At 48.0% G+C, this 13,142-nt stretch overlaps 1 protein-coding gene across 8 annotated transcripts in view; it reads right to left on the bottom strand.

Annotated features, from left to right (window-relative positions):
• Nucleotides 1-6,916: 6,916 nt before the first annotated feature.
• The window catches only part of LOC141954668 (lethal(3)malignant brain tumor-like protein 3), a 51,974-nt gene continuing 45,748 nt past the window's right edge, over nucleotides 6,917-13,142 (bottom strand). For all 8 annotated transcript variants that reach the window (XM_074894388.1, XM_074894394.1, XM_074894391.1 and 5 more), the window contains one exon: nucleotides 6,917-11,178. In XM_074894388.1, coding sequence (XP_074750489.1) covers nucleotides 11,050-11,178 — 129 coding nt within the window. In that variant the 3' untranslated portion in view covers nucleotides 6,917-11,049. The remainder of the gene's footprint in view (nucleotides 11,179-13,142) is intronic.

The following is a 13,142-nucleotide window of genomic DNA, read 5'->3' as shown; positions in this document are numbered from 1 at the left end:
AGACTGTGTTTTCTTTATACCTTCCAGTAATTAATCAATTTTACTGCTAAACAAAGCCACCTCTTTGAAGGGGAGGTCTCTTATTTTAAATCTTGTTTCAGAGGAAGCGGTAGATGATCTTAACCAGATGCGTCTTCTTAAAGGGATGCAGTTGCTACTGCTCTGCCTGAAGACTCTGAAGATCAAACAGTGCTCTGAGAGTTCACTTTACTACATCATATTCCTCTGCAAAGACATTGTTACCTGATTTCCACCATCCAGAAGGACTTGAATGCATATTCCCAGCTCCTCCCATTGATGAAGCTCATACAGAAACATCACATCCATCTCACCTGGGTGATAGAAAGCTCCTAGGGAGGAGGTGGGCAGGAGCATCTACCAGAAGCTCCATCATCTCATAAAGGTGGTGATACCCTGGTTGACTTCTGGCTTCAGCTGGGGTGGATATTGGTTTTTTGGAGGTATTAGCATATTATGCTCCTCCTGGTTACCACCACAAGGTCTTTGTGGCTACAAATGGACAGGGTTAATTTTGTCATCTTCTGTGCTCACATCCAGCCCTTTTCTTTGCAGTTACAGGGGCAAATCTCTGTACTTTTATCCCACCTGGAAGAAGGCTCCTTGGCTCCACAATCCAAAGCTCTAGATAGGAGTTTATAAAGGTTTCCCATTTGTAGTGGATGTAGAGTTATTTGCAACATCCAGCTGGAAATATGGTGGCAACACGCAAGAGTGCTATCGGCTGCATCGCTCTGGCTGTTTAACGTAATTTGATTGTAAATAGACGTAAACAAGCACTGGCTTTAGGGCAAGAGAAAAGCTTTGTCAGCTCTGTCATGGGGATAACTCTGTGCAAGAGTAAAAAAACCCAGTCTGCCTCCTGCCCTGCTTACATCAAGTCCTCATGCACATCTTTAAGAGAAAATGCCTATGTATAAAAAAAACTTGACTCACTCTAAAACTGATAACATTGAACACAACTATGTTTTGATCCAAAGCCAAAAATGCTTTATTTATTTGAAATGTAAATGATTCCTTTATCTATTGCCTGGTTCACGAGTTGTTTAAGGTAGTTCCCTTCAAAATGGGTCGCTCAGCACAGTGTTTTGCAAAATCCTGGGCAAGCAGAGAAAGAGGCAAGGAAGACACGGAAACCCTCTTGGCTGATTTATGGAGAGGAGGGTGGGAAAGGGGCCTCCCCATCCCTTGGGAAAGCATTCCCAGAGCCGCCTTCGCGGGAGACTTGCGAGGATGCTGCAACAAGATGAGCAACGGAGCCTGTGCTGCAACCACCAGCATCACTCTCCCACTCACACCAGCTACAGACCCGATGCTCACTTACCCCTCCAGCCCTGCCTGCAATCTGGTGAGCACCATGGGAGCACAAAGATCCCAGCAGCATCCTGCGTCGACAGGGGAGTCTTCCTCTTCTGAGTGCTGTGGGATTCCCACTCCCACGGTAGAGACGGTGCTCCTGCCTGCAGCCTGGTCTCGCTCAGGCTGGATGGGCTCAGTGCTCTTTGCTCCTCTTTATTCTGTGCTTTCTGGGCTGCAGCAGCCACGGGAAGGGTCTGCAGTCCGTCCTGGTGGGAGCAGAGGAGGCTGTGTTGCTGCGTTGCTGCTGTCCGAGAGCATCTTCATGTTGTTTTATTATGGGATTTAGAGGAGCTGGTGGGAAAGCTGTGGGTCTGTCTTCACCCTGTGATGCCCCAAGGACCCCCCACCCTTTGCTGCCCAACCCACCACCTCCGGGAGGGATGCAGGGTCAGGGTGGACCTTTGGAAAAGCAAATATTGCTGGGAAGGTGGGGAAAGGAGAGATGGGGGTAAAGAGCAGGGGAAGCCCGTGGGTTCACACATGTGTGCGCAGTGTTCGTGGATGGGAAGAGAATTGACTGTGGGAGAGCGGCAGAATTAACCGGTCGCATGAAGAACTGATTGATGGGGAAGCAGCTTCACAGGGCAGTGGAGGAGCAGGCAGGGAAATCCCACAGGCAGGACCAGAGAGAGGAAAAACAACCCAGGGAGAAAAATGGAAAAGGTGCTACTGAGCTCTGAAGACTAATTAGGTTAATTCTTTCAGTGAGTGGTGCTCTGGCACAGTGCAAGAAGGAGGAAAAAAATCCGTTTCATGGGGGAAAAAAAAATAAATCAATGTTTCAACTGCTGTGTTTCTTCTGAAATGAAGATGCCTGAAAAGTTTTTCACTGAAACCAAAGAGCGAGACCTTCCCCAGCCATCGACCAGCAGCAGAGACGTGCTTGGGAAAAGGGACGTTTATGTTCAAGCCTCTTCTCTGGCCTTTTTCAATTCCATCTGTAAGAGAGACGAGTTCAAGACGGTGTGAAAACCACCTCGAGAGACTCATCGAACGGTTGTGTGGTCCCACTCTGTAATGCAGAGACATACCACAGCTTCCCTGCGCTTCGTTTCTGCCAGGGCTAACAAAACCCAGGGCCGTGTGCCCCTAGTACCTGAGTCCAGAGCGGAAAAGCTTTATTTGGGTTTTAGGACGGTCCATGAAGCAGAGGAGTTTTGGCAACCCTGACCCACAGAGCTGCTGGCTCCCAGCACAGCCACAACCCCAACCATGGAAACCACCTGAGTTTAGAACAACCTTTTTTGGGGGTTTTTTAACACTTGGGTAATTTGAGACAACTCAAGCACAGGGCTGAAAGGGAGCCCGGACAACACTCTGCAGGTGGAAAAGCTTCTTAAATCCTCATTGCTGCAAAAAGCCACTTTCTGGCCCAAAAGGACCCACCACTGACGACAGGTGGGGACATCAGGTTCACAGAATCACAGAATCACAGAATCACGGAATCATCTCGGTTGGAAAAGCCCTTGAAGCTCCTCCAGTCCAACCATGAACCTCACCCTGACCGTTCCCAACTCCACCAGATCCCTCAGCGCTGGGTCAACCCGACTCTTCAACCCCTCCAGGGATGGGGACTCCCCCCCTGCCCTGGGCAGCCCATTCCAACGCCCAACAGCCCCTTCTGCAAAGAAATCCTTCCTAAGAGCCAGTCTGACCCTGCCCTGGCGCAGCTTGAGGCCATTCCCTCTTGGCCTGCCGCTGGTTCCTTGGCTCAAGAGACTCCTCCCCCCTCTCTGCACCCTCCTTTCAGGGAGTTGCAGAGGGCCATGAGGTCTCCCCTCAGCCTCCTCTTCTCCAGACTAAACCCCCCCAGGTCCCTCAGCCGCTCCCCATCAGACCTGTGCTCCAGACCCTGCACCAGCTCCGTTGCCCTTCTCTGGACACGCTCGAGTCATTCAATGGCCTTTTTGGAGTGAGGGGCCCAAAATTGAACCCACTCATCGAGGGGCAGCCTCACCAGTGCCGAGCCCAGGGGTCAGATCCCTTCCCTGTCCCTGCTGGCCACGCTAGTGCTGATGCAGGTTGACCCTGGCGAAACCATAACCTTGGTTTTGAGGACAAACCTTACTGCAAACACAACACCCACGCGATCGAAGGCACCGGTGCCGCACGCCGAGAAGGGAACAGGTCAGCCCGGCGGGGACAGAGGGGTTTGCCAGAGCCTCCACGCTGGCACCTCTCAGGGCCGTGGCACAGATACCCCACTCGCACAAGTCTTCAGCGCATTCCTCGGAGAAATGGCTGGAAACATTCCAGCAGCAAATGTATCCGTCTCCAAAAGGGAAAAAAAATAGTATCTTGCTTACATTAACAGTGTCTGGTTGGTGAATAATGTAGAGAGGAGAAAGCGTCGCGGGGCAATTAATAAGCTGAGGCTGTATTTGGTGGCAAGGATGTAAGAAAATATTAGGGGAAGTGACACACAAAGCCAGTAAGTACTGGAGCGAGTATGTGATTTGGGGAAAGGACTGGAACTTCTGCTGACGGCTGGGGTGCAGTGAACACAGCTGAAGTCCCCCCCAGGCAGAGCACAGCCAGACTTGTCCTTAAACCCTCCAACCACCACATTTTTCTTTTGTGCCACTGTTATCTCCTTCCCCTGAAGCTGGAATTTGCCCGTCAGTTCAGAAGTGCAGGATGGAGGGGGCAGGTTCCCCCCTCCACCCCCACATCCATCTTCCCCGCCGGGGCTGGGCTGTCAGGGTAGTGCAGCGGTGTTTGTCTTTACAGTTCCTGCTCCTGGGAAAGCTGCCGGGCTTGAGAGTTTTAAGTGGTCAGATGAGATGTGTGTGTAGGAAACCAAGGCAGAGAGCCTGCCCAGGGTCCCTGGAGGTGCAGGATCCGGCCAGCCCTGAGCAGGTAAGAGCTGGCATCGGTGCTCAGTACACACCTTCTTTTACACCCACCGGTAACAGCAGGTTAACTGAGCCCTGATAAAATACTGATTAAGACCTCAACTCCTCGCAAAAGCACAGTGAAAATCAGTGTTTAAAAGCACTCAAAAGGTGAATGGGCTTGGCTTCTTTTTCATTTAAGGAGATGCTCAGCAGAACAAACTTCACGGCAGCCCCCGGGCTGCTCCCTCCCATGGGTGAACCTGGGGGGGATGTGGACACCTGCTTCACCAGAGCAACCCCACAGCAGCCCCCAATAACCTCCCCTGGGCTTGTTACACGTGCAGGGAATACAGGCTATAGTCAACCTTCCAAGGGAATAACACAACTCCAGAACAAGCTTTTCTCTCAAAATTAACGTTACTCATCTTTGAAAGCAACCAGCTCACCCCATCCCAACCACGAAACCCCAACCCGCTGCCGCCACCGCTCCGAACGCAGCCCCTCTGTGCTGCACCACCTCACCTGACAACGATGGGAGCAGAGCTCAGCCTAGCAAGTACCAGTTCTTAAACTCCCAAAACCACACAGCCGTGGCCAACAGCCTCCCGTCACCCCCAGCTCTCCGGAAGGCTGCAGCACCCCAGCACGGGGGCACGGACGCACACTGCGGCTCGGCCGAATCCTCCAAGGCAGGAGGCAAAGGAGGAGAGGACGGGTGGTCCCTTGTTTCATCGTGCAGATGTGCTGCACGGGGTGGAGGTGGGTAGGATGCTCTTTTTCCCCGTTGCTGGCTCTACCCCCATCAGCCACATTTGCCCCTTTGGGCAATGCTCACACCAGCATGAAGAAGAACGAAGGAGCTGCTCAAAGGGGAGCAAAAAGCTCTGCACGAGGGATAAAATCACACCAGTGAGTACTGCGGGTCACCCCTTCCCTGACAGGAAAACAGCACGCTTGCAGCAAAGAAAGGCACCAAGTGAAGGTTTGTGCACGTACCACACCGTAGAGCTGGGTATCACCATCCTCCATGAGGCAGAGCTGCTGGAGAGGAGGAGGAGGAGGAGGGGGGAAGAAGTCTCTTCTGGAGGTGCAGGCTAAGGGGTTCCCTCACCTGCTGCAGTGGAGTGGGGGCAAATGCAACCCTTGGGTCAGAGCTCAGTGTAATTACAAGAGTTTGACAGCATTTGGAACAGGCAGAGTTTAAGGAGTTTTGCTCCCGAGACTTGAAGGGCTGTGACCAGGCTCATGAGGGGAGAGGTGTTTGGCCAAAGGACGACACGAAGAAGTGATGCAGATGGCATCATCTGTCATACTTTGTCTACAACTTAAATCAGAGACCCCTCCAACCCCTCGCGTGGGTGTGCAAACCCCAGCTGGGAATCGTGCAAGGGCCTCGGCAGTCAGTCCCAAGGAGAACGGTCAGGGTCAACCACAGAACAACTTGAGCATTCAAGCAGGCGAAAAATAAACTACAGGTTTTTCCTGCTCAAGGAGAAGTATGACTCGGGACAAAAAACCTCTATGTCTGCCTGAGCAGAATAATCTGCAAATATAATCAGCCATTCAGGTGATTAATGCACCCTGCTCTATTAAGACTTCTCCATCAAAATCTTGGTTAAGAAAAATCCCTTCCACAGAGAAATTCAGATATCACAAGTGCAACGATGCAGACAAACATGCATCCCAGCAGAACCCCGGGGGGACTAACAGAGCAAGTAAAAGCAAAATTTGATGTCACCGAGTGTGCAACAAGCATCCAAGCTAACCAGACTGGGAATCCGATCACGGTAACAAAAGCAAACAAGCCGCGGTTTAAATAGAAGCAAAAAAACCTTGGAAGGGAAAAACCAATGAGAGCTGATGTTTACCCTGATGATGGGATAGTTTAGAAATTATGGCTGGGGGCCAACTCCCCAGTATTTTTAGTTTCAGGAGGTCTGCTAATCTCAGCGGCCCAAGCGGATCTGTGCCCTGGTCCCCTCCTGCCCTTGGCTGCAGGTGCGGCTCCAGCCGCTCGGCTCTATCACAAACCCCGCGGTGAAGATCAGGAGGAAACCTTCCACCACCTGATTCTGGGGGAAAACCAACTCCATGGCATATTTATTCCACAGTGTTTTGCAATTTATCAGCTAATTACAATTAGAGCAGAAACAAACGCCCAGGTGAGTTAATGGAAATTCTTGGGGGGACACAGTGAAGAAGCCCAACAGGGTGTTAAGGAAGGTAAAACACGACACCCACTCCCCCCCCCAAATGCAGAGTTTTAATATTGATTCATACTGATAACAAGTTCTTGCTAGTTTTAAAAAATTTGGAAGCTGCTTTAGGAAGACAGCAGAGTCCTGTGACTGTCTGCGATAGGAAACCTCCAAGGATTAAAATACTCTGCCAGCAGTAGAGGACAGCAAGAACTGGGGGGTCAGGCGCAGCCTCGGAGGATGATGCCGGCCAAGGCTGGTGCTGCCCTGCGTACAAATCAAGGATTGCTCAACTATAGGGCTTTGCTCTGCCTGACAAAAGAGATCAAAGATGAAAATGCTGCCTGCACTCTGATTGCCAGGTTTAGGGGGAGGAAAACAAGGGGACAAACCTCCGCAGTGACCAACCCACGGCGGTGCCAGCCCTTCAGGGCAGCGAGCCAGCCCAGCTTCCCTGCGAGCACGTGCCGGGCTCAGACCCAAACACGGAAAGAACGAGTCAGGTTTGAACTTATATTAATTTTATTCACATTTCCAGAAGAAAGCATTGGTGGAGTGCAATGTCATGGCTAGTGTCAAAAAGCTCAAGTATTTGTTTGGTTTAGAACAGGCAAACATTTCAGCGGCTGAACGGAGACAACGGGCGCACGCTCCCTTCCCCTGCACGTGTTTCCCATTCAAGTAATAGGAATTTCAAAAATAAGCTAGCTCATCACATGATGGAGAGGATGTCAAAAACTTTAAAGCTTTCTGTGGTATAAATCCCTAAGCAGGGCATGAAAGTAGCAGGCAGGAAATCTTCTACAGCTGAACTGGCTTATCCCCTGGGCTGAATGTTGTTTTTTTTTTTTTTTTTTTCCTTTGGTTGTAGAGTTTTGCTATCACTGTTGCCAAACGCTTCTGTCCAACTTTAACGCGATTCATTACCCAGAGCAGAAATTTGCTGCTACTGGATTGCAAGAATGATCATCGGTGATGGCACAGAAAAATTTTAACAGGACTCTCTACCGAGGAGAAAAAGAGAAAAATTTGATTGTTCTGGATTTCAAAAACAGGGATACAGGAAGAAAAACATATCCACAAATACGACCCATTTTAACTGAGAACTGAGACTTCCCAATTGCACTGCCGGCCCACGGGAAGTTGTCACAACTCCAGGTTGCTTCTAAGTAATATATTTATATTTCTAAGTCACTTCTGGGTTCAGTTGGGCCAACAGCTGGTTTCTGCTGATATTGAGCAGACAACGAAAGCCTCCTAAAACCAGGTGGCATTAACCAGTTTCAGCTTTGTTCACCACAGAGCTACAACTTTTGGCTTTCTACTTCAAAGTGCATGTTTCAAATTAGACAACAAGGCAACAGACAATCAAAGGCATCTGCAGACCCCTCACCTTGACACAGGCCTCGATCAGGACTGGGAAAAGGCAGAGCTGAGTTTGTACAGGCAGCGTCTGGCAGCAGAAACAAGTCACGGAGCCGCATGTGAAAGCGGCGCTCCCCAACGCAAGCAAAACGGCATCAGCATCCGCCGGACTCCTGAGTTACGGGGCTAAGAGATGAGCTGGTTTAGTGACTTGTAAATATTAGGGAATTTTAAACGTGTCCAGTGAAGACACTGGAAATCTTTTTGCCTTTGCGTTATTGTGAAGTTGCTTGATTTTATTAGAATATAGCTATATTTGGACAAGGAGTCAGTAATAGATGTGTGCACATTCTTGCTTGCTCTGCAAAGACAATTATCGGATTACAAAAAAAGGCACAAGAAGCACATTCCTCCTTCTTCTATCCCTAAAAGGGTTCCTCCTTCCTCCTTGCTGAAAGCACTACTCTTGCTGTCACTGAACAAACTCCAAGTACACATTTTCGTCTTTGATCCAGCTGGCTTGGAAGCCTCTAGGATTAAAGATTTCTCTCTGTTTGAATAATTTCAGTGACTAGACTCTCATCGCTTGGTTCACTGATTCCCTTCATCCTCTATCTATATATAGTAAAAGAGATTAAATAATATTGTATTTTTACTGCTGGAGGTAATTTGCTGTCCCCCAACTCAGTTTCCCAAAGGTAGGAGGTAAAACAAGATCTGGCAGGACCTGCTAGCTAGAAACAAGAGCAAGGCGAAATGGCACTCACCCCACCTGACTGGGTGTCACAGAGGGGGGAAACTGGAGCAAAGACGGGCTCAGGGTTATTTAGGGAGTGGGTGCAGAGCCAGGAACAAACCAGTCCAGCTATGGATCCTCTGCTCCAGTCGTCAGGAAACAGTTTTGTTTTGCCCAGAAGGGGAGTTGTGCCAGAGTCCAGGACATGCCACTTACAATTCAAGTCTTTACACTGATGCTGGACGTGCAGAGTGGGATAAAGGAATGTGACTCTTTGGTGAATATCCTCGTTATCATACTAAAAATGTATTTTAATAAATTAAATTCATATCTTCTCTAGTCCTTAACACTGCATTAAATTACTCTCCTGCAGTTGCCTGGCTAATATTTAATGTTTCAGCTATCAAATATCCCGCCATCCCTATGTCTTCTCTGTGGAAAGCTTAAACTCCTTAGCATCTTATACAAAAATAGAAAAGTATGGAGACAAATTGCTCTATATATTAATCCAGGACTGAATGGCTTCAGTGGTGTGGATTCTGCTCTATTTACAATTTTAAGGATCTTACTACTTTAGGCAAGTCACAAGGACCTTCGCAGCAGCTGGAAGGTTGGACAAAGGACATGGAGTGATTAAGGAAGGAAGACCAAGTGCATTCCTCACGTCACCACACGGTCACAGACAGCGCGTTTGTTCTGTTCCCAACGGCTCTCGGACAAGCTCCAGGGCTGGGACTATGGCAACAACACTGGTGACAAAGATGTCACGTCCAGGAGGGAGTCTGAGGTGCCTGTGGATGGATCACATCTCATCATGCAGTGCCCTGAGAAATCCATGCAACCCTGGGCACAGGCTGATGGCACGCCAGCTGTCGGCAACGCCGGGTAAACACGCCCACAGCGCTCGGGAGGGTTCACGCACACAGGATTCAGCCTGGCAGCTCTGAACAAAGGGGTGAAAAGGCTTCCCTAGCTAAGATGGTTCTAGCTAAACTCCCGAACTACCAAGCATCTATCCGGGAGAGTGGCCAGAGGAAGAGTCACGAGCTCGCAGGCCGCCAGGCACCAACGGTAGCACTGAGCAGAGCCCCAGCAGGGCTCACCGCTTCTCCCAGGGCTTCCACGGTAAGAGGACGGCTCTGGAAGCAACGGTGTCCAGATCCCCCACTCAGGACACCTCAGTCCCACGTGCACGGTCAGGAAACTATGCTCTGACTTTGAGCAGAGCAGGAAATACTTGTGCTCCCCTCCTGGCAGGAGAGCACAGACTGCATGCACAGGAACACAGCTGCAAGCTTTGCTTCCTCCCTAACACAGATTAGCACTCTCTGAGAAGGAATTCTTCCCTCTTTTTGCTGTCTTAACCCCGGTTCCCCTCCAGTCCAACAGCCCTGTGTGCTCTGCCTGCCTTGCCACTAGAAAGGCAGAGGAGCTGGTGCCCTGTTGCTACAGCACACTGACTCCTGCAGAACAGACCAAAGTCCACCTGGAGGCTGCAAAGGCTAAAGCACTAAGCGTTCGCGAGTTTTGATTGTTCAGAAATAAAAGGAAATCTTTCTAAGAAATCTGTTTGCATCTGTACGCATATGCTGGCCACTGCTGGGTTTCCAACTCATATTCCTAGCAACTGGCTGACAGTGGAGAGGACAAGAACGAGTCCATCAAACTCTCAAGCACTCCTGACTGTGCCATTTTGCCGTAAGATGTTCCTGGTCCAGACAGCAGTTGCACAAAAGCACTGACGGGAGAATTACAGCTAAAATATTTATCTTTGTCTCCCGTGGGAGATAAATTTATATGAGATTTTTGCCTACCCAGAGGCTATCTACACAGGGCTTGCTTCCCACTCTCTGGTGACATGAATGAGAACATTTTGCGTGTTACCACAAACGAACGCAGAAATGCAAACCATCACTGATGCAAACCCTTTGCCCATGCTGCTTTTCTGCTGTGGTGTAAGCAGCCCAGTAGCCAGGGGTATCAGAACAACTAGGATCAGTAGGAGAAACCAGAATTTTAAAGTCAGTCCTGAAAAGGTCAGCTCTTGAGTCACAGAATTGAAGGATACAGGTGAGTTGCTCTGAAGTGCATTTTCTTCCTATTTTCTTACTCTCATTTCTCAGAGTTTTTATACATACAGAATATATTAAACATGCTGGTGATAACTCAGTCTCTCTTTCAGGCACTATCATTGGACACAGCAGTCATTTTTCTCATAGCTTTCTTCTTGCTATTGCAGCTCCACCAATATTACCCTGGATTCCCCTTATAACCGGAGGTTTCTTCTAGATCTCAAAAAGAGATTGATATATCAAAACCAAATTCAATTACAAAATATAATAATATCCTCTTCTTGGAAGTGAAGCTGCCCCATATTCCAGACTGTGGCAGGATTTTTATGTCCTCAAAATATTTTTAGTAAGTTCTACTTAAAACACATCTGGGTCCCAATCTGCCTGTTCGGCACGTTGTAATGGTCACAGTTGAAGATCCATTCCCTGTCAGTTCCTCGTGGGCTCTGCCAAAGGGGCTCTTCTCAGTGGTCTTCTGCAGACTTGAACATGAGAATGGCATTGTAGATCTTCAGGGCAGGACCCAGCTTGATACTGAGTATTTTAACGATGTCGCTCTGGTTCAGGAGCAGGAAGGCCTCACCATCTATCTGCTAGGGATTGGAAACACAACATAAGATAAAGATTACTGTCAAGAGATAGGCAGGATTCTCACTTCTGGTTGTTCAAGTAAACAATGTACTTTGAACTGAGGAACAGAAGTATGAACACAGGTCTGGAGGTTGAAACCTTGTATTTCTCCCTAGCTCTGGCACCCACGCCCCTGGGAGGTTCCCAGGCACACTGCCCTTTCCAAGGGTCTCAGACCTCATCTGGCAGCTCTTATTCTAGAAACAGAGAAACCCGAGTGTGGGCAAGGCTTACGGAGAGACCATGAGGAGGATGCTTGTTCATTAGACTTTATATTCACTAGAACTGCTTTAAAAAGCCAACAACTGTCAAAAATCGTACAGTGGCCAGAAATTAGATCAGGAAATCCAGAATGTGAGACTTCAAGAAGCAGCTGTCCAAGAATTATTACACCGATTTACGATGATTAGAAATATAAAATCACCATTTCCTAGTGCATTCATTACATACTGTCACTGCATAGACTCTTCAACCCCTGTTAAGCTGTTCAGGGTAAAATTTAAAGCCAAACACCCTTTTTTTCTTGCTTCTTTTTGGTCAGCTCTGCTAAATCCTTACAGATGAGAAAAATGCCTGAGCTGTGAACATCTGGCTGCTCTCACAACTAGGACATACTATGCCTATAGACAACAAGTTTCTGTTTAAAGGAGAAGCAGGAAGCTATTGTGAAATCATTTTCAGTGACACTAAATGGGCTTGCTCAGCACATGGTAAAAGAGATCATGTGCTATATAAAACAAGGCATAGTAAAGACATGTGGTCTGTCTGGATTTACACACATATTCTCTTAATCCATCAGCAAGGAGATACTCGATTAGATGCAAAGTAAGCAAGTGAAAAACATACTACCCTGTGAAAATACAGGATGCTCTAGGTAGCAGCGAGTGAAATTGTAACATATTATTTTAGTAAGAGGTTAAAATTTACTTTGGTTTACAAGAACATCCACAGAGACAACACAGATATAATTAATATGAACCCCAAATGCTGCAGGGAAGAAGCCAAAGATTAATGGACACAGACAAACAAGATGTGTCTCCCTAAGTTATTCCATTAAAGTCCATTTACAGAGGCTGACAGCAGCTCATCCTCTCACTTGATGTTCGCCAGTGCAGCAGACAACACCGGACACTCAACTCATCCAGCATAACAATTCTTCTATTTCTGTAGTCTTCCTAACTAGAATTTTTTCGGATGTCAAAGACTGGCGGAAGAGGATACACTGAATCAACTTGGACAAACATATAATTAAAGCAAAGAGCTAGGAGCCACGAGATTTCATTTCCTCTTCTCTAACCACAGAAGAAACTGTTAGCAAGTTCTTAACCTCCCAGTATGTACACTGGAAACGAGAGCAGTGCTCCCAGTCCACAGATGGCCACAGAATGTCCCCAAATCTTACTTGCAAGGCGCCTAGAGTCTACACTACTGCAATGAACACGTTAAAAATAGCTTGAAACAAATGGACGGCTGCTTAAATTAAATAATACAGAGGTAAGAGTAGCAGAAAGCTGCTAGAAAACAGTCCTACAATTCAAAATGCTTTTGAGTCCAGTGTTACTACTATGCTTCATTTTCATCGCATTGCCTCACAGATGCTTATTTTAAACAGACCTTCCCTGAACTGGACCTGGAAACCAGCACAGTATCAGTGCCTGTGCTTTATTATTCATATCTTCGTTCCATCTTATTTGGATGGTTTTTAAAATTCTGCGCACAATTTGTTCTCTTCATTCCTAATGTAAGCAGCAACTTATCCTTCTCCACCCGCCAAGAGAAGTCTGCAAGGGATTTATTTATCCTAAACGGCGAGTGCTCGAAGGCCTGATTACAGCTAATGGACAATGCGGGTGCAGTTCAGCAGTCCTGTCACTCACACCTGAATTCTGGCCAAAGCCAAGTTGCTAAAAGGGTTTTAATTTCAAAC

This window comes from Strix uralensis, chromosome 25 (genome assembly GCF_047716275.1).
Source record: "Strix uralensis isolate ZFMK-TIS-50842 chromosome 25, bStrUra1, whole genome shotgun sequence".
NCBI lineage: Eukaryota > Metazoa > Chordata > Aves > Strigiformes > Strigidae > Strix > Strix uralensis.
This window is presented reverse-complemented; position numbering and strand designations above follow the sequence as displayed.